A 24,927-nucleotide genomic window follows, 5' to 3' on the forward strand; every position below is an offset into this window, starting at 1 on the left:
ATAATCGATCACAAGATGTGCTGGAAACACCACATTGCTAGCATACACTCTAAAATGGCCAGAAGTATTTCCATAATGGGGAAAGCCAAACATTTCTTAGATCAGGATTCCTTATATATTATTTATTGCACATTAATACTACCATATATTAGTTATGGCATTGAGGTATGGGGTAATACATATAAAAGTAATGTAGACACACTTTTTAAGCTACAGAAAAGGGCAATAAGAATCATCCATAATGCAGGCTTCAGAGATCATACGAGTACTGTTGTGAAAGTGTAGGTACACGGACCCACAACAGGGGGCGCAATGAACGGACAATGGAAAAAGGTAAGAACAAGTTTTACTGTTGTGAAATTAGCACAACTGATACAATAATTCACAATTTGGAGGTGTAAGCCGAAATCTGCTGGTGTCTTGTGGGCAGGCCCGAAGGTAGGAGACGTCCGTCCTAGTCGAACCGGAACCACCCAGATTTCCTCTGCCACCGAAACCCAGAAGTACTGGAACCGCCAAGTCCCGAATTCCCAGGTGGCCACTGCCTTCGCTCGTCGGATCCGGTACTGCTGGCGGGAAAGAACACAAACACACAGGTTGGGATGCGACCGCACCCAGTAGATGAGAGGGGCAAGCCGCCTCCACCTCTTGTCACAATAAGCAGGAAGGTGAGTACTTATCCGATCACTCGGCTTTCGGTAGTCAGCTGTCCTGAAAGGTTTAACAAGTATTATAGGATTATACTTAAATAAGCTGCAGAGAAGATTACCTTAGGCTCAAGGCGATATCTCGGCACTGAGGTGGAGACGCTGTCCTGCTGATATACCTCCGTCCTGAGTGCAGTCAGCTGTGTCCAGTAATGGGTGACAGCTGTCACCCTGGCAGCCTTCGTCGGCGGCAGCGCCCTCTGGTGCCTGGAGCCCGCACTCCAGGCAGGGCGCCCTCTGGTGGTGGTGGGCCAGCAGTACCTCCTCTTCAGCGGCCCACACAACAGGACCCCCCCCCTCAACGGGCGCCTCCTGGCGCACGACCGGGCTTGTCCGGATGGCGACGGTAGAAGTCGGCCAGGAGGGCCGGGTCCAGGATGAAGCCCTTCTTCACCCAGGAGCGCTCCTCGGGGCCGTACCCCTCCCAGTCCACCAGATACTGAAAACCCCGACCCATCCGACGGACGTCAAGGAGCCGGCGGACAGTCCAAGCCGGTGCTCCGTCGATGATCCGGGCAGGAGGCGGTGCCGGACCCGGGGTGCAGAGGGGTGAGGTGCGAAGAGGCTTGATCCGGGAAACATGGAAAACTGGATGGATCCGCAGTGAGGCCGGAAGCTGGAGCCTCACTGCGGCGGGGTTGATGACTTTGAGGATTTTATATGGTCCGATGTATCGTTCTTGCAGTTTAGGAGAGGTAACCTGTAGGGGAATGTCCTTGGTGGATAACCAGACCTCCTGCCCAGGACGATACTTGGGAGCCGGGGCCCGTCGCCGGTCTGCATGTTTCTTCGCCCTCGTCTGGGCCTGCAACAAAGCAGAGCGGGCGGCCCGCCACACCCGACGGCACTTCCGTAGGTGGGCCTGGACCGAGGGCACACCGACCTCTCCCTCAACCACCGGAAACAAGGGGGGCTGATACCCCAAGCACGCCTCAAACGGGGAGAGGCCGGTGGCTGATGACACTTGGCTGTTGTGGGCGTACTCGATCCAGGCCAGATGGGTACTCCAGGCCGTCGGGTGCGCGGCTGTCACACAGCGAAGTGTCTGCTCCAGTTCTTGATTCGCCCGCTCTGCCTGCCCGTTGGTCTGGGGGTGGTACCCAGACGAGAGGCTGACCGTGGCCCCCAGTTCCCGGCAGAAACTCCGCCAGACATGTGAGGTGAACTGGGGACCACGATCGGAGACGATGTCTGATGGTATGCCATGCAGACGGACGACGTGGTGGACCAGGAGGTCCGCTGTCTCCTGGGCCGTAGGGAGCTTCGGGAGGGCCACGAAGTGGGCCGCCTTGGAGAAACGGTCCACTATCGTGAAGATGACAGTGTTTCCCTGGGACGGCGGGAGACCCGTGACGAAGTCCAGGCCGATGTGGGACCAGGGGCGATGAGGCACGGGCAATGGCTGTAGTTGCCCTGAGGTTTTTCTATGATCTGCCTTGCCCCTGGCACAGGTGGTACAGGCCTGGATGTAGTCCCGGACGTCGGTCTCCAGGGATGCCCACCAGAAGCGTTGCCGGACGACTGCCACGGTCCTTCGCACCCCTGGGTGACAGGAGAGCTTAGAACCGTGACAGAAGTCCAGGACTGCAGCCCTAGCTTCTGGTGGGACGTATAGTCTGTTTTTTGGTCCGTTTCCGGGGTCCGGGACACGGGTCAGGGCCTCCCGGACGGTCTTCTCCACGTCCCAGGTGAGGGCGGCCACGATAGCGGACTCCGGGATGATGGGATCCGGGGGATCCGACGGTTCCGTTTTGACCTCATCTTCGTGCACCCGGGACAATGCATCCGATCTCTGATTCTTGGTCCCGGGGCGGTAGGTAATCCGGAAGTCAAAACGGCCAAAGAACAGTGACCAGCGGGCTTGCCTGGGGTTCAGACGCTTGGCGGTTCTGATGTACTCCAGGTTCCGATGGTCAGTGAAAACCGTGAATGGCACGGCTGTTCCCTCCAACAGATGTCTCCACTCTTCGAGGGCCTCTTTCACAGCAAGGAGTTCCCGATTGCCGACGTCATAATTCCGCTCAGCGGGGGTCAACCTGCGAGAAAAATAGGCACACGGGTGAAGGACCTTATCGGTCTTCCCGCTCTGGGAGAGCACCGCTCCTATCCCTGAGTCCGAGGCATCCACTTCAACCACCAACTGGCGGCTAGGATCGGGCTGCACCAGAACTGGTGCAGACGAGAAGCGCCGTTTCAACTCCTTGAACGCGGCCTCGCACCGGTCCGACCAGGTGAAGGGAACTTTTGGAGAGGTCAGGGCTGTCAGGGGGCTAACTACCTGACTGTAGCCCTTAATGAACCTCCTGTAGAAATTTGCAAAGCCGAGGAACTGTTGCAGCTTCCTACGGCTTGTAGGTTGGGGCCAATCTCTCACCGCCGCAACCTTGGCCAGGTCCGGGGCGACGGAGTTAGAGGAGATGATAAACCCCAGGAAGGACAAAGAAGTGCGGTGGAACTCACACTTCTCGCCCTTCACAAACAGCCGGTTCTCCAACAACCGCTGCAGAACCTGACGGACATGCCGGACATGAGTCTCAGGATCCGGGGAAAAGATGAGTATATCGTCCAGATATACGAAGACGAACCGGTGCAGGAAGTCCCGCAAGACATCGTTTACCAACGCTTGGAAAGTCGCGGGAGCGTTAGTGAGACCGAACGGCATGACCAGGTACTCAAAATGACCTAAGGGGGTGTTAAATGCCGTCTTCCATTCGTCTCCCTTCCGAATCCGAACCAAATGATACGCATTCCTAAGATCCAGCTTGGTGAACATTTTGGCTCCATGCAAGGGAGTGAACACTGAATCCAACAAGGGCAACGGGTATCGGTTGCGAACCGTGATCTCGTTCAACCCCCTGTAATCAATGCATGGACGAAGCCCGCCATCTTTTTTACCCACAAAAAAGAAACCTGCGCCCATCGGTGAGGTGGAATTCCGGATCAATCCGGCAGCTAATGAGTCCCGGATGTAGGTCTCCATTGATTCGCGTTCCGGCCGTGAGAGGTTGTACAGCCTACTGGACGGGAACTCACTGCCTGGAACCAAATCGATGGCACAATCATACGGGCGGTGGGGAGGAAGCGTGAGAGCCAGATCCTTGCTGAACACGTCAGCGAGGTCATGGTACTCCGCTGGCACCGCCTTCAGATTGGGCGGGACTCGGACCTCCTCTTTAGCTTGGGAGCCGGGAGGAACCGAGGAACCGAGACACTCCCGATGGCAGGTTTCGCTCCACTGAACCACTACCCCGGACGGCCAATCAATCCGGGGATTGTGTTTAAGCATCCATGGAAACCCTAAAACCACACGGGAGGTGGCCTGAGTCACGAAGAACTCGATCACCTCCCGGTGGTTACCTGACACCACCAGGGTTACTGGAGGTGTCTTGTGTGTGATTGGTGGGAGTAGGGAGCCATCTAGTGCTCGAACCTGCACAGGCGAGGTAAGAGCCACCAGAGGGAGCCCTATCTCCCTGGCCCATCTGCTGTCAAGCAGATTCCCCTCAGAGCCCGTGTCCACCAGTGCTGGGGCCTTCAGGGTTGAATCCTCATACAGGATTGTGACTGGGAGTCGTGTAGCAATGTGGGTGTGTCCCACGTGAATGTTTTGGCCCACCCCTGGCCCAGTCTCTAAGGGCGGGCGTTTGGCGTTTGACCGCTCGGGGCAGTCTCTCACATGGTGCTCTATTGAACCACAAACAAGACACGCTCCGTGGGTCCATCTCCTCTGTGCATCTGGTGCCCTAAATGTTGCCCTACTCGTGTCCCTAGCTTCGTCAGTAGGGGGAGCTGTGACCCCACGGAGCGCAGGAACAGAGGAGCGTGGGGAGGGCGGAGCTCGATCGGACCCGGAAGGGAGAGGGACGACGCGTGCCTGGCCACGCCCTTCGCCTCGTTCCCGGCGGCGTTCTTCTAACCGGTTGTCGAGTCGTATGACTAGATCAATGAGCCCATCCAAATCCCGTGGTTCGTCCTTAGCCACCAGGTGTTCTTTTAGGACCAGAGACAGTCCGTTTACAAAGGCAGCGCGGAGGGCAGTGCTATTCCAGCCGGATCTCGCTGCCGCGATGCGGAAGGCGACTGCATAGGCAGCTGCGCTCCGACGCCCCTGTCGTATGGACAGTAGTGCGGTTGAAGCGGACTCTCCTCTGTTGGGATGATCGAATACCGTTCTGAGCTCCCGTACAAACCCATCGTATGTATGAAGGAGCCGTGAGCTCTGCCCCCAGAGCGCTGTAGCCCAAGCGCGTGCCTCCCCGCGAAGCAGATTTATCACATAAGCTACTTTGCTAGCATCAGTCGCGTACATTACGGGACGCTGTGCGAAGACGAGCGAACACTGCATCAGAAAATCCGCGCACGTCTCCACACAGCCTCCGTACGATTCTGGAGGGCTTATGTATGCTTCTGGGGACGGAGGGAGGGACCGTTGAACGACCAGTGGAACGTTACTTTCACGCGCAGGGTCCTCGGGAGGGAGAGCCGCAGCGGCGCCCGGAGGGCGTGCCTCCACTTGTGCGGCGAGAGCCTCCACCCTGCGGTTTAGGAGAACGTGTTGCTCGGTCATTAAATCGATCCGAGAGGTGAAAGCGGTGAGGATCCGCTGCAACTCACCGATTACCCCTCCCGAGGCCTCCACCGCGCCTTGGTCTTCCATTGGCCGTTCAACAGCCGGTTGACGCCCCTCGGGATCCATGACGCTGGCCGAGATATCCTGTTGTGAAAGTGTAGGTACACGGACCCACAACAGGGGGCGCAATGAACGGACAATGGAAAAAGGTAAGAACAAGTTTTACTGTTGTGAAATTAGCACAACTGATACAATAATTCACAATTTGGAGGTGTAAGCCGAAATCTGCTGGTGTCTTGTGGGCAGGCCCGAAGGTAGGAGACGTCCGTCCTAGTCGAACCGGAACCACCCAGATTTCCTCTGCCACCGAAACCCAGAAGTACTGGAACCGCCAAGTCCCGAATTCCCAGGTGGCCACTGCCTTCGCTCGTCGGATCCGGTACTGCTGGCGGGAAAGAACACAAACACACAGGTTGGGATGCGACCGCACCCAGTAGATGAGAGGGGCAAGCCGCCTCCACCTCTTGTCACAATAAGCAGGAAGGTGAGTACTTATCCGATCACTCGGCTTTCGGTAGTCAGCTGTCCTGAAAGGTTTAACAAGTATTATAGGATTATACTTAAATAAGCTGCAGAGAAGATTACCTTAGGCTCAAGGCGATATCTCGGCACTGAGGTGGAGACGCTGTCCTGCTGATATACCTCCGTCCTGAGTGCAGTCAGCTGTGTCCAGTAATGGGTGACAGCTGTCACCCTGGCAGCCTTCGTCGGCGGCAGCGCCCTCTGGTGCCTGGAGCCCGCACTCCAGGCAGGGCGCCCTCTGGTGGTGGTGGGCCAGCAGTACCTCCTCTTCAGCGGCCCACACAACAAGTACACTGTTTTTACAATCCAAAATCCTAAATTTTAGAGATCTTGCAGAATTTAAAACTCTACAAATAATTTTAAAAGTGAAACAAAACCATACTACCAGATAACCTCCAAAAATTGTTTAGTGAAAGAGAGGGAGGTTACAATTTAAGAAGGAAATATAATTAAAAAAAAACAGTGTGCTTGTACAACAATGAAACAAATGTGCCTTACGAGACATGGGGTGGATTTATGGAATAACCTAACTGAGGACATCAAACTGTGTACTACATTACATCAATTCAAAAGAAATTTAAAACTTAAAATATAAAAAAAAATATGAAACTGAATAACATAATTTTCAGTATATATATACAGGTGTGCATGTTTGTGGATCTAAACTGTTATATTATTGGGTCATATCGAATGTATGGGAAACATGAATGCACACGTGGACACAGGTTGCCCATGGGTGCATGTGTGTGGATAAAAAAACTGTTATATTATTATGTCATGTTGAATACAGGGAAACGTGCATGCACGCATGGACACGTGTTGCCCATGTGTGCATGTAAGTGGATAAAATTGTTATATTATTAAGTCATATTGAATACAGGGAAACATGCATGCATGCGTGGGCGCGGGTTGCCCACGGGTGCATGTATGTGGATAAAAAATTATTATATCATCAAGTCTAATCGAATACAGGGAAATGTGCATTCATGCATGGGCTTGGGTGCCCATGGGTGCATGTATGTGGGTTAAAATTGTTATATTATCAAATCTCATTGAATCTAGTGTGTGTATTGGTGTATGTAAAGGTATTTGTGTATAGAAGTAATGTATTTATGTAAATATATGTTGATATGTATAATGCAAGGTGTGTGTTTATATAGGTATGTATGATCTCAAAACTTTTTATTTATTCTTGTCTGCACAGCCGAAAATAATACGTGAAAGGGGGTAGAAAATACAAGTTTTACTTCATCCTACTCCCTTTGAGTAATGTACGGACTCTAAAAGATGAATGTGCGCAATAGATAAATGTTTTTAACTTGCTCAAATAAATAAAGAAAATCAAATCAAAATCAAATACTGTTCTTTAAGGAGCATAGTGAATTGTGAGTACATATTGTTATTTACGGAGCATAGTGAATTGTGAGTATGTACTGTTCTTTAAGGAGCACAGTGAATTGTGAGTACATATTGTTATTTACGGAGCATAGTGAATTGTGAGTATGTACTGTTCTTTAAGGAGCACAGTGAATTGTGAGTACATATTGTTAGCGACACCAGCAACCATAGTAAATTGTCTTCCGGGGGCCGGACGAGGCGACATTGAATGAAATTTGAAACTGCTGGCTAAGGCTAAGCGTAAATTTGGTAAGATTGTAATTCACGTCGGCAGTAATGACACTCGGTTACGCCAATCGGAGGTCACTAAAATTAACATTGAATCGGTGTGTAACTTTACAAAAACAATGTCGGACTCTGTAGTTTTCTCTGGGCCCCTCCCCAATCGGACCGGGAGTGACATGTTTAGCCGCATGTTCTCCTTGAATTGCTGGCTGTCTGAGTGGTGTCCAAAAAATGAGGTGGGCTTCAGAGATAATTGGCAAAGCTTCTGGGGAAAACCTGGTCTTGTTAGGAGAGACGGCATCCATCCCACTTTGGATGGAGCAGCTCTCATCTCTAGAAATCTGGCCAATTTTATTAAACCCTCCAAATCGTGACTATCCAGGGTTGGGACCAGGAAGCAGAGTTGTAGTCTTACACACCTCTCTGCAGCTTCTCTCCCCCTGCCATCCCCCCAATACCCCATCCCCGTAGAGACGGTGCCTGCTCCCAGACCACCAATAACCAGCAAAAATCTATTTAAGCATAAAAATTCAAAAAGAAAAAATAATATAGCACCTTCAACTGCACCACAGACTAAAACAGTTAAATGTGGTTTATTAAACATTAGGTCTCTCTCTTCTAAGTCCCTGTTAGTAAATGATATAATAATTGATCAAGATATTGATTTATTCTGCCTTACAGAAACCTGGTTACAGCAGGATGAATGTGTTAGTTTAAATGAGTCAACACGCCCGAGTCACACTAACTGTCAGAATGCTCGTAGCACGGGCCGAGGCGGAGGATTAGCAGCAAACTTCCACTCCAGCTTATTAATTAATCAAAAACCCAGACAGAGCTTTAATTCATTTGAAAGCTTGACTCTTAGTCTTGTCCATCCAAATTGGAAGTCCCAAAAACCAGTTTTATTTGTTATTATCTATCGTCCACCTGGTCGTTACTGTGAGTTTCTCTGTGAATTTTCAGACCTTTTGTCTGACTTAGTGCTTAGCTCAGATAAGATAATTATAGTGGGGGATTTTAACATCCACACAGATGCTGAGAATGACAGCCTCAACACTGCATTTAATCTATTATTAGACTCAATTGGCTTTGCTCAAAATGTAAATGAGTCCACCCACCACTTTAATCATATCTTAGATCTTGTTCTGACTTATGGTATGGAAATTGAAGACTTAACAGTATTCCCTGAAAACTCCCTTCTGTCTGATCATTTCTTAATAACATTTACATTTACTCTGATGGACTACCCAGCAGTGGGGAATAAGTTTCATTACACTAGAAGTCTTTCAGAAAGTGCTGTAACTAGGTTTAAGGATATGATTCCTTCTTTATGTTCTCTAATGCCATATACTAACACAGTGCAGAGTAGCTACCTAAACTCTGTAAGTGAGATAGAGTATCTCGTCAATAGTTTTACATCCTCATTGAAGACAACTTTGGATGTTGTAGCTCCTCTAAAAAAGAGAGCTTTAAATCAGAAGTGCCTGACTCCGTGGTATAACTCACAAACTCGCAGCTTAAAGCAGATAACCCGTAAGTTGGAGAGGAAATGGTGTCTCACTAATTTAGAAGATCTTCACTTAGCCTGGAAAAAGAGTCTGTTGCTCTATAAAAAAGCCCTCCGTAAAGCTAGGACATCTTACTACTCATCACTAATTGAAGAAAATAAGAACAACCCCAGGTTTCTTTTCAGCACTGTAGCCAGGCTGACAAAGAGTCAGAGCTCTATTGAGCCGAGTATTCCTTTAACTTTAACTAGTAATGACTTCATGACTTTCTTTGCTAATAAAATTTTAACTATTAGAGAAAAAATTACCCATAACCATCCCAAAGACGTATCGTTATCTTTGGCTGCTTTCAGTGATGCCGGTATTTGGTTAGACTCTTTCTCTCCGATTGTTCTGTCTGAGTTATTTTCATTAGTTACTTCATCCAAACCATCAACATGTCTATTAGACCCCATTCCTACCAGGCTGCTCAAGGAAGCCCTACCATTATTTAATGCTTCGATCTTAAATATGATCAATCTATCTTTGTTAGTTGGCTATGTACCACAGGCTTTTAAGGTGGCAGTAATTAAACCATTACTTAAAAAGCCATCACTTGACCCAGCTATCTTAGCTAATTATAGGCCAATCTCCAACCTTCCTTTTCTCTCACAAATTCTTGAAAGGGTAGTTGTAAAACAGCTAACTGATCATCTACAGAGGAATGGTCTATTTGAAGAGTTTCAGTCAGGTTTTAGAATTCATCATAGTACAGAAACAGCATTAGTGAAGGTTACAAATGATCTTCTTATGGCCTCAGACAGTGGACTCATCTCTGTGCTTGTTCTGTTAGACCTCAGTGCTGCTTTTGATACTGTTGACCATAAAATTTTATTACAGAGATTAGAGCATGCCATAGGTATTAAAGGCACTGCGCTGCGGTGGTTTGAATCATATTTATCTATTAGATTACAGTTTGTTCATGTAATTGGGGAATCTTCTTCACAGACTAAGGTTACTTATGGAGTTCCACAAGGTTCTGTGCTAGGACCAATTTTATTCACTTTATACATGCTTCCCTTAGGCAGTATTATTAGACGGCATTGCTTAAATTTTCATTGTTACGCAGATGATACCCAGCTTTATCGATCCATGAAGCCAGAGGACACACACCAATTAGCTAAACTGCAGGATTGTCTTACAGACATAAAGACATGGATGACCTCTAATTTCCTGCTTTTAAACTCAGATAAAACTGAAGTTATTGTACTTGGCCCCACAAATCTTAGAAACATGGTGTCTAACTAGATCCTTACTCTGGATGGCATTACCCTGACCTCTAGTAATACTGTGAGAAATCTTGGACTTATTTTTGATCAGGATATGTCATTCAAAGCGCATATTAAACAAATATATAGGACTGCTTTTTTGCATTTACGCAATATCTCTAAAATTAGAAAGGTCTTGTCTCAGAGTGCTGCTGAAAAACTAATTCATGCATTTATTTCCTCTAGGCTGGACTATTGTAATTCATTATTATCAGGTTGTCCTAAAAGTTCCCTGAAAAGCCTTCAGTTAATTCAAAATGCTGCAGCTAGAGTACTGACAGGGACTAGAAGGAGAGAGCATATCTCACCCATATTGGCCTCTCTTCATTGGCTTCCTGTTAATTCTAGAATAGAATTTAAAATTCTTCTTCTTACTTATAAGGTTTTGAATAATCAGGTCCCATCTTATCTTAGGGACCTCATAGTACCATATCACCCCAATAGAGCGCTTCGCTCTCAGACTGCAGGCTTACTTGTAGTTCCTAGGGTTTGTAAGAGTAGAATGGGAGGCAGAGCCTTCAGCTTTCAGGCTCCTCTCCTGTGGAACCAGCTCCCAATTCAGATCAGGGAGACAGACACCCTCTCTACTTTTAAGATTAGGCTTAAAACTTTCCTTTTTGCTAAAGCTTATAGTTAGGGCTGGATCAGGTGACCCTGAACCATCCCTTAGTTATGCTGCTATAGACTTAGACTGCTGGGGGGTTCCCATGATGCACTGTTTCTTTCTCTTTTTGCTCTGTATGCACCACTCTGCATTTAATCATTAGTGATTGATCTCTGCTCCCCTCCACAGCATGTCTTTTTCCTGGTTCTCTCCCTCAGCCCCAACCAGTCCCAGCAGAAGACTGCCCCTCCCTGAGCCTGGTTCTGCTGGAGGTTTCTTCCTGTTAAAAGGGAGTTTTTCCTTCCCACTGTAGCCGAGTGCTTGCTCACAGGGGGTCGTTTTGACCGTTGGGGTTTTTACGTAATTATTGTATGGCCTTGCCTTACAATATAAAGCGCCTTGGGGCAACTGTTTGTTGTGATTTGGCACTATATAAATAAAATTGATTGATTGATTGATTTGGCGCTATATAAATAAAATTGATTGATTGATTGATTGATTGGTTTAAGAGATCAGTGTTTATATCTCCACAGACAAATACTTGCTTATTACACATCTGTGAAAAATGTCCAAATTTGAAACTCTTCAATTTTAGAGCCCGGAGCTTTTTATATACAGCTAATAAATATATTTTTTCCTTTTTCCATACCTATTTTAATTGTGATGGATTCCAACAGATTTTCCACAGCCGTTGTCATTTGATCTATGCTGAAAGCCGAATTAGTTTGGGGAGGCAAGTAATTTGGAAAAGTTAAAAAATGCATAATCCTTTATTCTAAAGTGAGACAGAAGGTCTGTCCTTATCAGTTATCTTACACTCAGCAGGGTACCAGCTTAATTAGTTAAAAGTGATTAGAATCGCTAAAGTAATACAATAAGTGTAGTTTAATCAACTCTATTTATGTTGAGCATTAAACTGACCAAAGTGTGTACAAGCTTCGTCTTTTTGGAGTCAGATAGGATGCAGTGCAGTCCGCGTCCGACCTTTCACTCGGCTCTCTGTCCTGAGTGTTCTAATCACACTCTGTTCTCAAACAAACTGATAAGAGTCCGCTCCAGTTTTTCTCAAGCAGTTGTGGGGGTGTGGAGTGGCGGCACCTTAGTTTAGGAATAAGAATTTCATGACTGCTTGTAGTATATCAAATAAGCAAAATAAACCAACTTTTCTCAAATCAAAACCAGGAGGAAAAAAAAAGTCCACAGGTCCAAAAATGACCTGTGTCCCATTACACTCGATATATTATATACAAATGTATCCACGTAGAACTCAAAGGGACTATTGGCTGCAGTGCCCTGATAGGAGACCTGCCCGCCAACCTTCTACCAGACTTTTTAGGGCCTGTAGGACGGGAACTGGGTGTTAATTCACAGTCTCACAATCAGTTTTAAATAGTCCACACAGGATCTACCACTCTATTAACCCACAGGAACTCCTGGCAAACCCTTTATTGCACTGGAATTTTCTTCAGTGGTGGGATGTCATCAGCTCTGCACGCCGGAATTGTCGTCAGCTTTGGGATTTACTGCTCAGGAGTGACCCTTTTTTCCACACAAAAAATAACACATTTTTACCTTTAATATAAAATCATGTATCTACACCTACCGGGGCAGAATTTAAATTCTTCCTCCCCGAATTTAGGAGGATCTAACCTCAAGGAATTAAAGCCTTTGGCTTTGCAAGTCCACCTCGCTGTGATATATTTTGCTGAATATAATCACTATTTCTTTCCAACGTACATATTTTACCTTTCACTTTTTCACTATTCACCTCACTTTTCACTATCTCTTCTTTTTTACCTTTTTACCATTATGCATTTTTCCAAAAGATCAGAACTATCACACTCACTCTATTAACAACGAGACATTTGCCTCACTTTCAGACATCAGTTTTTTTTTAGAATGTCCAATATGCACAATTTTATTAAAAAGGTTTGTGCTTGCCTTTTACAGATAGGGCCCTTTGATGTCTGGAAGGATTCAGTGTCTTTCCTCGCGGCTTAGTAGCCTTCGCTGCAGTCTGTTGTCAATTTGCAGAGGTCTCCTCGGGCTGCTGGAAAAAAAAAATCTGTAAACGTAAATTGTATCTTCCTTTTCACATCACGTCGGGGTCACCATTTGTTGGAGTGTGAAACCTAATACCTTGTGGAGTTTTTACCTTTTCACATGTTGGAGCGGACCTTTTACCACAGTATTTAACTGAAAACCCAAGACATCAACTTCCTGGTTGAAGCGGAATTATTTACTTGTGTCAAATACCTGTGAACCCAAACATCAACATGTGGACAGCAAAACTATTTACCTTAGGTCACACACCCCGCGTGTCCATTGATGCGAAATAAGGAAGTCAGTCTCAATTTATAATGTACATTGTCCTGGAAGACCGACCTCTTACACAGGAATTTATTAACAAATTATTATTCAAACAAACAGAGTAAGTAAAGATAGGTTTACCAGACACAGAATTCTGTGGATCCGTTCAGCTGGCTCCTCCTAACGTAATTCTTATCACCAGCAGGGGAGAGAGCAGAAAAGATTGAAGACTCTCTGACTACACTACATTTTTATAATTAGAATCTGCTCTCTGTTGATTGGTCAGAGTCCCATCCATCGTCACGGTCCAGCAGTGGTCTTCTCCCATGGTCCACCCACTGCGCTGTCCTCGTCTCCTTATTTCTCCTTTGATAGACAAACTCTCCTTCACATACTTATCAGCTTGTTTTGGGCCTCCTCGGCATGGTTTCCATTTCAGGTCAACTTGAAATGATACTTCAAGACCCTTGGTGGTCTTGAACCTGAGCTACTAACAAAACAACAATGCATGGCGGCCATCATAGAAAAAAATGATGGGGCTGGTCTCAGGCCAACAGCATCGTGTCCTTCTGGACGTTGAGCGTTCAGGAAACACAGATGGGACACAAACAGCACTGTAAATTCTTCTGTGCTAACTCGTACACTTTTCATAGTTCACTGAGAAAATAATTACAACTTTCCTTGTGATTCTGGTTCTTGTGGTTTTCCTGCTCCTTGTGGTTTGGCCTCATCAGAAAGGTTCTGAAGAGGTGCAGTGACCACATGTGCCAAAGCAGCCGCCCACTTATCAAAGCGCGGTGACATCCTCACGTCAGCGCTCTATAAATGACCACCTCCACTTATTTTCTTTAACTCAGTTTTTTTTTTTTTTTTTTTTTTTTTTTTTGTGGTGTTCTTATATTTTCCTTGTCTCTGTCTTTATTAGGGTTTTTTTTTAATACAGTTTTTTTTTTATTTGTATGTTTATGTTTAAAACACTAATCATTAATTACAGGAATGAAAGGATTTATATGAATAAAACTTGTTATTATCAGCTGCTGTGAATTAATGAAGCTGAACACGGAAAACTAACAATGAAATGTGGAACATAAAGCCAATAAAGTTTGGCAAAAGTGGAAGAATGTCTCTCAGAAAATCAGAAAGGAAGAACAGGGAAAGATGAGGAAGATGGACAAACTGGGAATATAATGGGAAACATTCCACAGAAAGCCAGCTAAAGATGGCTAAGGAAAGGAAGGCTGCAGAAAGATGTTTAACCCTGTAGGGTCCATGGACACACTGACGCGTCCGTGTTTACTTTTCATCATATTTCTATGAATAGATCAGTGACAGAACATCACAGAGACTCATTTTGAACACTTCCTGAAAATACAAGGTTTCAGCTCTTGTTTTCATCTCTCCTGTGGATGATCTTTGACTCACAACCAATCCCAGAGGCTGCATAAGATCACATGGTCTGTTAGTGGATCCTCACTGAAACACACAGCAATATTCATAAAAACTAAAATAATGTCCCCGTTGAGAATTTTTTTTTATTTAGTCTTACAAAGAAAATCATTGCAGAAAAACATGGATTATTTTTTCCAAGATTGGTAGCAAACAGAGCAAATCAAGATTTTTGTGAACTGGACTTCCCAGTGTGCATCACTGATTTTTTTTTTTTTCCAAACATTCATGGAATTACTGAAGACACAAGACATCTAGCTGGAACTGGGCATGCTACCATCTACCACTAGACTCTTTTGAATGTGCCAAGTCCCTGCAATGGGGTTCCCAGTGGGTGGTGCTGCTGTGCTGCATGGCACATATTTACACTCAACAAAAATATAAACGCAACACTTTTGGTTTTGCTCCCATTTTGTATGAGATGAACTCAAAGATCTAAAACTTTTTCCACATACACAATATCACCATTTCCCTCAAATATTGTTCACAAACCAGTCTAAATCTGTGATAGTGAGCACTTCTCCTTTGCTGAGATAATCCATCCCACCTCACAGGTGTGCCATATCAAGATGCTGATTAGACACCATGATTAGTGCACAGGTGTGCCTTAGACTGCCCACAATAAAAGGCCACTCTGAAAGGTGCAGTTTTATCACACAGCACAATGCCACAGATGTCGCAAGATTTGAGGGAGCGTGCAATTGGCATGCTGACAGCAGGAATGTCAACCAGAGCTGTTGCTCATGTATTGAATGTTCATTTCTCTACCATAAGCCGTCTCAGAGAATTTGGCAGTACATCCAACCAGCCTCACAACCGCAGACCACGTGTAACTGCACCAGCCCAGGACCTCCACATCCAGCATGTTCACCTCCAAGATCGTCTGAGACCAGCCACTCGGACAGCTGCTGGAACAATCGGTTTGCATAACCAAAGAATTTCTGCACAAACTGTCAGAAACCGTCTCAGGGAAGCTCATCTGCATGCTCGTCGTCCTCATCGGGGTCTCGACCTGACTCCAGTTTGTCGTCGTAACCGACTTGAGTGGGCAAATGCTCACATTCGCTGCCGTTTGGCACGTTGGAGAGGTGTTCTCTTCACGGATGAATCCCGGTTCACACTGTCCAGGACAGATGGCAGACAGCGTGTGTGGCGTCGTGTGGGTGAGCGGTTTTCTGATGTCAGTGTTGTGGATCGAGTGGCCCATGGTGGCGGTGGGGTTATGGTATGGGCAGGCGTCTGTTATGGATGAAGAACACAGGTGCATTTTATTGATGGCATTTTGAATGCACAGAGATACCGTGACGAGATCCTGAGGCCCATTGTTGTCATACATCCAAGAACATCACCTCATGTTGCAGCAGGATAATGCACGGCCCCATGTTGCAAGGATCTGTACACAATTCTTGGAAGCTGAAAATGTCCCAGTTCTTGCATGGCTGGCATACTCACCGGACATGTCACCCATTGAGCATGTTTGGGATGCTCTGGACCGGCGTATATGACAGCGTGTACCAGTTCCTGCCAATATCCAGCAACTTCGCACAGCCATTGAAGAGGAGTGGACCAACATTCCACAGGCCACAATTGACAACCTGATCAACTCTATGCGAAGGAGATGTGTTGCACTGCATGAGGCAAATGGTGGTCACACCAGATACTGACTGGTATCCCCCCCCCAATAAAACAAAACTGCACCTTTCAGAGTGGCCTTTTATTGTGGGCAGTCTAAGGCACACCTGTGCACTAATCATGGTGTCTAAACATTTCATAAATACGTTTCTAACACCAAAACAGTTTGGCCACATTTGGAACATTTGTCATATTTTCATATTTAGAGCTAAATTATTTTCTCCTCACAGAGTTCCACAAACATACGAGGGCTGTCAATAAAGTATAGGTCCTTTTTATTTTTTTCAAAAACTATATGGATTTCATTCATATGTTTTTACGTCAGACATGCTTGAACCCTCGTGCGCATGCGTGAGTTTTTCCACGCCTGTCGGTGACGTCATTCGCCTGTGAGCACTCCTTGTGGGAGGAGTCGTCCAGCCCCTCGTCGGAATTCCTTTGTCTGAGAAGTTGCTGAGAGACTGGCGCTTTGTTTGATCAAAATTTTTTCTAAACCTGTGAGACACATCGAAGTGGACACGGTTCGAAAAATTAAGCTGGTTTTCAGTGAAAATTTTAACGGCTGATGAGAGATTTTGAGGTGATTCTGTCGCTTTAAGGACTTTTCACGGTGCGAGACGTCGTGCAGCGCTCTCAGGCGGCGTCATCAGCCTGTTCAAGCTGAAAACCTCCACATTTCAGGCTCTATTGATCCAGGACGTCGTGAGAGAACAGAGAAGTTTCAGAAGAAGTCGGTTTCAGCATTTTATCCAGATATTCCACTGTTAAAGGAGATTTTTTTAATGAAAGACGTGCAGACGGGTCCGCGCGTCGGGACGCAGCCGCCGCGACGCTCCGCCACAGGAAAAACACCTCTGTTGAAAGCCTTAAGGACAAGTTGGAACATGTCCTGCCTGTTAAACAATTTCTCATACTCACTCCACTGAAAGCCATCAAAAGCCGCCTGGATTTTACAAATGGTTATCAACACGGAGGTGTTTTTCCTGTGCCGCCGCACCGCGTCGGCTGCGTCCCGACGCGCGGATCCGTCCGCACGTCTTTCATTAAAAAAATCTCCTTTAACAGTGGAATATCCGGATAAAATGCTGAAACCGACTTCTTCTGAAACTTCTCTGTTCTCTCACGACGTCCTGGATCAATAGAGCCTGAAATGTGGAGGTTTTCAGCTTGAACAGGCTGATGACGCTGCCTGAGAGCGCAGCGCGACGTCTCGCACCGTGAAAAGTCCTTAAAGCGACAGAATCACCTCAAAATCTCTCATCAGCTGTTAAAATTTTCACTGAAAACCAGCTTAATTTTTCGAACCGTGTCCACTTCGATGTGTCTCACAGGTTTAGAAAAAATTTTGATCAAACAAAGCGCCAGTCTCTCAGCAACTTCTCATACAAAGGAATTCCGACGAGGGGCTGGACGACTCCTCCCACAAGGAGTGCTCACAGGCGAATGACGTCACCGACAGGCGTGGAAAAACTCACGCATGCGCACGAGGGTTCAAGCATGTCTGACGTAAAAACATATGAATGAAATCCATATAGTTTTTGAAAAAAATAAAAAGGACCGTTACTTTATTGACAGCCCTCGTATGTGTCACATAGTCAGACAGCTGAGATTGTTCTTAACATTTTAATGTGCAACACATGGGCATTATACTTAAAGAAAGTATCTTAAAAAGGAAAATATTGAATGTATGGTAAAATTGAGAAAATAGTATTTGGCCCCAAAGGGTTGAACCAGCAAAAGTTAAAATGTGCAGTTCTTAGTCTAACATGTTTTTCAGTAAAGGTGGAGAGCTGCTTCTCTGGACTGGCAATATCGTCAGATTTCAGTATCTCCACAACACAAGTGACATGCCCTCCTTAGAGGAGGCAGGGATGGAAGACAGCAAGAGTGGACAAGATTTGCCCTGAGATGATGAAGTCTCAGGATGTAGTTGGGCTCTCATGTTTGACACATGTATGCAGTGCTGCATGGAAGAGCTGGGACAGAACCTCTGGACTGGCAAACTAGGTTGATGTTTTTCATATTTAGAGTGTGTTCCAGTTATAGGTATCACACTTTTCATCCTCCCAGGGAAAGCCGATGCTATTGTGTTACAGAAGAGTCTCAGACCAATAGCTGAACCTCAGAGGAAGCAATGGGGGGTCTGTCCTGGTCATGAAACGGTGTGCTGGCTCTTTAACCTTGCATGACCATTGCATGGGGCTTTGAGTATCCCTAACCAATCTTCTAGGTCCAGGCCATCCAACAGGGAGGAAGCTTCAGGGGAAGACCCAGTACACACTTTTGAGATTATATTTCCCAGCTGGCTTGTGAATGTCTCATTATCCACCAGGAAGGGTTAGAGGACTTGGTTGAGGATAGTACAGTGTGGGTGGAGCTGCTCGGGCCGCTGCCACCTCAGCCATGGACTAAGTTAAAGATTGAAGGTGGTGTGAAGCTTGCTGATCATGTGCTGTGCATAAATGTTGAGCTGCTGGTTAACTGGGGTCAGTCCTGTTTTTATTAACAGTTGGCAACATTGTGTTTTGTCTTAGTGATGATGACATCATCTTTGAGGACTTTGCCCGGCAGCGGCTGATTGGGATGAAGGATGAAGAAGATGAGGAGGCCACAGACTGGACCAAACAGGAAGACAGATAAAGACAAAGCTGTCCACCGCCGATGCCCCCTGTAGGTCATAGTGCCGCGTGGACGCCTTTAAAACGTGGCAGTGGTGCCGTGTTCATGTTCTCCTTCATGTTTGTCCTTTCTGCATCCTGTCTGGTTGTAAAAAGCCAAATTTGGCTTCCTAAATGTCAGTAGTGTTTTCAGACGGCGCAGATCTCCTCTGCACTGCCATCTGGTGGGCTGAATCAGTGGCTGCGGCAGTGTAACGGCAGATGGTAGCATGCCCTAAAACTCACCTTGTCTTTTCTGTTGGAAGTGTTGTATCCAAGGAGGTGTTCAAACTGTCAAAACACTGCCATGTGGATCTGGTCCCAGCATGAGCAGTAAGCTGGAGGACCACTTACTGTCACCCGGCCATTTCTGCAGTAAGAGTCGTGTGACCCAGGCTTCAGTCACAGTGCCACCTGTCTGCCGGAGTAACTACAGACCTGTTTGCATGAAATAAAGCAGTATTTTATATTGTTTCTACATGTCAAAAGTGTCAAATGTCAAAGTGTCTCACTGAGCCACAGGTCAGTTCCAAACTATGGTCAGTAGAGCAGGGTGTCCACAGCTTTGGTGGGTTCCATCCCAGAGTGAGGCTGAGTATTGATCTGTTCTCGAGTAAAACACGGCATCCCTGAAGGGCTCGAGTGCAGGACAGTTTGACCTCTTTGACCCCCACACAGGCATACAAACAGAGCTTTTGAATGATCTCAGGTTGGGAAGTGCATCATCATTATTCCTCATCATCATCATCATTATCATTAACTTTATTATTATTATTATAATTAGTATTAGTAGTAGTATTAGTAGTTGTGTTTTGTTGCTGTTATTATTAGTAGTACTGTTATCACGTGTTTTGGTGGTGTAAATCTCGGTAGTGTTTTCATGGCTTCTGTTTGTTCGCATGTTTCCTCGAACCCGTGTTTGGTTCATGATGGTTTTTGAAGACGGTAACGTGAACATTGCGAGCTGAACTTTCTCTGTAAGTTCACACGACTAACATCTGCCATGTCCAGTCGTCCTGTTTATCTCCCACATTTACTGCATAAATAAAGTTAGCTGTTTAATACATTATCCTTCAGCGTCTCTACGACTTTGAGTTTGATGTTAATGACACTGATCAACCTTCATAACTTAACACATGGTTACAGAAATATAACTCCCATGATGCTACAGGAAGATCAGACCTGAAAACACTGCTGGCTGTGCTGATCCCGGTCCAGGCACCCGGATCAACAATGCTGCACCTGTCACGTGACTCCTGTGTGTCTGAAGTGACCTTTACTGCTGCTGCTGCCTGACAGTCGCCACGACAGAGTCCACAGGTTCCACCAAAGCCTTTCTGCCCCCACCACCAAAACATGCATGTGAGGCTCAGGTGGACTGTGGCAGGACCAGCACACCAGCTCCAAAGCAGTTGAGGGTGCAGCTGGAACCACATGCTCCACGATCTGTTCTTCTAAGTTTCAGGTTCATGAAGAGCATCTTTAGCCAATGTGATATTTTATGGAACAGAATCATCAACAACCCAGCCACAATTATTATTAGAGCTCAACCGATACAGATTTTTGGGGGCCGATATCAATACCGATATTAGGGAGTAAAAAACAATTCTGATAAATTTGCCTATTCGAACATAAAAATTGCAATGATTTCTAACATTTAGTCAGAAATCATTACAACAAATCATTAGTACATTAGTACAGCAAAATTAGTACAACAAAGAAATGTAATTGACGTTTGACTAGGGATGGGTATCAATAAGATTTTATCAATATCGATACCATTATCAGTTCCGCTTATCGATCCGATTCCTTATCGATTCCCTTATCGATACCTCTTGTGAATTTTCTGTCTACTAAAAGCTGGCTTTACAGGTTTCTATGTCAACAACATTTTATTGAGTCTTAAAGTAAATAAATATGAAACATAAATAAAGAAATAAACAAAATCTGGAGTTTTTGTCCAAAGCATTTCCTTTCAGACATTAATGGCATGAATGTCACTCGGTACCTCTGAGCTGAGCTCAGCTGGCTGCACGTCAGCATCAATTTACAGTGAGGAAAATAAGTATTTAAACACCCTGTGATTTTGCAGGTTCTCCCACTTAGAAATCATGGAGGGGTCTGAAATTTTCATCTTAGGTGCATGTCCACTGTGAGAGACATAATCTAAAAAAAAAAAAATCCGCAAATCACAATGTATGATTTTTTAATAATTTATTTGTATGTTACTGCTGCAAATAAGTATTTGAACACCTACCAACCAGCAAGAATTCTGGCTCACACAGACCTGTTAATTTTTCTTTAAGAAGCCCTCTTATTCTGCACTCTTTACCTGTATTAATTGCACCTGTTTGAACTTGGTCAGCTTGATTTTAACTTGATTGGTCAGCCAATACTGACACCCTCTACAGGAAGGGACAGAGCAGACTGTACTTCCTGAGGAGGTTAGGGTCCTTCAGGATCTGCCATAAACTCCTGCGAATGTTCTACCAGTCTGTGGTAGCCAGTGTCCTCTTCTCTGTGGTGGTCTGCTGGGGGAGCAGCATGAAGAGGAGGGACGCTGGGCGACTGGACAGGCTGGTGAGGAAAGCTGGTTTAGTGCTGGGAACAGAGCTGGAGACACTAACATCAGTGGCAGAGAGAAGGACCCTCAGTAAACTGCTGGCCATCATGGACAATGTTGAGCACCCTCTGCACAGCGCCATCATCAGGCAGAGGAGCTCATTCAGTGGCAGACTGCTGTCCCAGTCCTGCCACACGGACAGATTCAGGAAGTCTTTTGTCCCTCAGGCCATCAGACTGTTCAACTCTTCCCATCTCAGTAAGAAATAATCCTGTGACACATCTGTTTGACCTTTTATTGCTTTCTTTTGCACTACCAACACTGTTTACATTGTGTACTGTTTACATCTGTGCTACGTCCTCACTACTGCACTACTACATTTACTCCTCCGTCATATTCTCTGAGACTGGATGCTGTACTTGCACACAAATTTTATTTTTATTTTTAGTTAGTAGCTTTTATTGATTAGTCTATTTTTCTTTTATTGACTTAACCCTATTTTGTGTGTCTTGTCTAATGTGTAAGCTGCTTGATGCCTTGAATTTCCCTCTGGGATCAATAAAGTATCTATCTATCTATCTATCTATCTATCTATCTATCTTGTTACCTGTATAAAAGACACCTATTCACACACTCGATAAATCACACTCCAACCTGTCCACCATAGCCAAGACCAAAGAGCTGTCTAAGGACACCAAGGACAAAACTGTAGACCTGCACAAGGCTGGGATGGACTACAGGACAACAGGCAAGCAGCTTGGTAGAAGACAACAACTGTTATGATTATTTATTAGAAAGTGGAAGAAACACAAGATGACTGTCAATCTCCCTCGGTCTGGGATTCCATGCAAGATCTCACTTTGTGGGGTAAAGATGATTCTGAGAAAGCTCAGAACTACACAGGAGGACCTGGTCAATGACCTGAAGAGAGCTGGGACCACAGTCACAAAGATTACATTAGTAACACATGATGCTGTCATGGTTTAAAATCCTGCAGGGCAGCAAGGTCCCCCTGCTCAAGCCAGCACATGTCCAGGACGGTTTGAAGTTCACCAGTGACCATCTGGATGATCCAGAGGAGGCATGGGAGAAGGTCATGTGGTCAGATGAGAACAGAATAGAGCTTTTTGGAATCAATTCCACTTACCATGTTTAGAGGATGAGAACAACCCAAGAAAACCATCCCAACCGTGAAGCATGGGGGTGGAAACATCATACTCTGGGGGTGCTCTTCTGCAAAGGGGACAGGATGACTGCACCGTATTGAAGGGAGGATGGATGGGGTCATGTATTGCGAGATTTTGGCAAACAACCTCCTTCCCTCAGTAAGAGCATTGAAGATGGGTCATGGCTGGGTCTTCCAGCATGACAATGACCCAAACACACAGCCAGGGCAACTAAGGAGGGGCTCCGTAAGAAGCATTTCAAGGTCCTGGAGTGGCCTGGCCAGTCTCCAGACCTGAACTCAATTGAAACTCCAAACCTGAAAGATCTAGAGAAGATCTGTATGGAGGAGTGGACCAAAATCCCTGCTGCAGTGTGTGAAAACCTGGTGAAAAACTACAGGAAACATTTGACCTCTGTAATTGCAAACAAAGGCTACTGTACCAAATATTAACACTGATTTTCACAGGTGTTCAAATACGTATTTGCAGCAGTAACATACAAATAAATTATTAAAAAATCATACATTATGATTTCCGGATTTTTTTTTTTTTTTTTTAGATTATGTCTCTCACAGTGGACATGCACCAGTGGTTAGTATGACCAAGTGTTTGGAATACTGCAGAATGCTGCCAGAATGCTTTGACCAAATGGAGGCCGAATTTTCATTCAGACAGCATTCAGACGGCATTCGGCCTCTAGTGTGACAGAGATCATGAAACAAACAAAACAACATACAACACAGAAAAGAGAGAGCATAAAAATAAAAAGGGTCCAAAGCAAATCTAATTCCAAAAAAAGTCCCAGAATGTTTAAGTCAGTTTGAAGCGCTATTCCACTGTCCGAGAAACCTTCACACTCATTATTTTCCTTGATCTGAGTTTAAACATCTGATAAAAGCGCTTTCTGATTTCTCTGGTCCGAACTCCGTAGATGATTGGGTTGACTGTGGCTGGCAAAAGAATGTACATAATCCCCAGGAAGGTGTTGATGTCCGTTGGAATGGGAATATTCAGATTATGAGACAGAAATGTGACACTGCCCACCAGGTAGAAACACATCATGACCATCAGGTGCGTCCCGCAGGTATGGATCGCCTTCCACTGATCCTCGCTCCGTCCAGCCACTTGCACCACAACACTCAAAATCTTCCCGTAGGAGAAAATGATGAGTGGTATGTCCACACCCACAAAGCAGACAATCACAGCCACGCCCATCACGCTGTTCATCTCAGTGCTGCCACATGCCAGGCTGACCAGGGCCATGTGGTCACAGTAACCGTGCTGGATCACATTGGACTTACAGAACTGCAGTGAACCTGCCAAAGCGATCAGTGTGGCCATGACTGAGCCACTGCGAACCAGTGTGAACAGTAAAAGCTTCACAAGCATGGAGGAATCGATGATGTAGGTGTAACGTAGCGGCTTACAGACAGCGACGTAGCGATCCAGGGCCATAGCCAGGAGAAGAGTCGACCCCACAGAAGACAGAAAGTGCGTGATGAACATTTGAGTCAAGCAGCCAGCCAGCGAAATCTGGTCCAAGTCAAACAGGAGGCCGAGCAGCAGGTTTGGGATGATGGCCGTCACCGCAACAACATCAACGATGCATAAGGCAGCGACAAGAAGGTACATGGGGTTGTGAAGACTCTCCACGCTGTGGATGATGAAGACCAGCAGAACGTTTCCCACAAGTACAGACAAGTAGGACACAAAGAAAGGCAGCGCCAGCAGGTGCCGGTACCGTTGGAGCTCAGGGAAACCTCGGAACACAAAGGTGGTGTGGGAGAAGTTCATCCTAGACACTTCCTCCAGCATGGCCCGTCTTTCCCCTGAGGAGAACCAATGACAGAACCAGCAGTTAAGTTTAAACCACAGAGACAGACAGAAGAAATAGAGTGCTGAATCGATATACTACTTATGTATTACAAGTGTGCCACCACGCCGAGTCATCTGGCATCACTAGAACCAGCAGTCGGTTTCGACAGAACTGGCAGGTAGTATGGACAGAACCAGCAGTTAGTTTGGACATAACCAACAGTTAGTATGGACAGAAGCAACAGTTAGTTTGGACAGAACCAGCGGTTAGTTTGGACAAAACCAGTAGTTATTATGGACTGAACCAGCAGTCTGGACAGACTCAGTGGTTAGTTTGGACAGAACCAGCGGATAGTTTGGACAGAACAGGCAGTCAGTCTGGACAGTTCCAGTGGTTAGTTTGGACAGAACCAGCAGTTACCTTGGACAGAACCAAT

At 45.8% G+C, this 24,927-nt stretch overlaps 2 protein-coding genes across 2 annotated transcripts in view; one reads left to right on the forward strand and one right to left on the reverse strand.

Moving 5' to 3' along the window:
- Positions 1-19,261, forward strand: part of arrb1 (arrestin, beta 1) — a 261,216-nt gene extending 241,955 nt beyond the window's left edge. The window contains 2 exon segments of the mRNA XM_034168704.1: positions 18,824-18,970; positions 19,015-19,261. Of these exon segments, the coding sequence (XP_034024595.1) occupies positions 18,824-18,929 (106 nt within the window). The 3' untranslated portion in view covers positions 18,930-18,970; positions 19,015-19,261.
- A 1,054-nt stretch (positions 19,262-20,315) lies between these two features.
- On the reverse strand, positions 20,316-24,704 carry LOC117509063 (olfactory receptor 52Z1-like). Its single transcript, XM_034168872.1, has 4 exons — positions 24,602-24,704; positions 23,580-24,504; positions 21,635-21,650; positions 20,316-20,426 (listed from the first exon to the last, which is right to left on the reverse strand). Exons 1-4 carry the CDS (start codon positions 24,702-24,704, stop codon positions 20,316-20,318), a joined length of 1,155 nt encoding a protein of 384 aa, XP_034024763.1.
- Positions 24,705-24,927: the final 223 nt, after the last annotated feature.

Source organism: Thalassophryne amazonica, chromosome 4 (assembly GCF_902500255.1).
Source record: "Thalassophryne amazonica chromosome 4, fThaAma1.1, whole genome shotgun sequence".
NCBI classification, from domain to species: Eukaryota; Metazoa; Chordata; class Actinopteri; order Batrachoidiformes; family Batrachoididae; genus Thalassophryne; species Thalassophryne amazonica.

Bases quoted from the DNA above. Each gene is read 5' to 3' on its own strand.
- LOC117509063 (XM_034168872.1), bottom strand. From the start codon at position 24,704: ATGTCCAAACTAACTGCTGGTTCTGTCCATACTACCTGCCAGTTCTGT. The intron at 24,505-24,601 runs GTAATACATAAG...GGTTCTCCTCAG, and splicing joins CTCGGCGTGGTGGCACACTT to GGGAAAGACGGGCCATGCTG.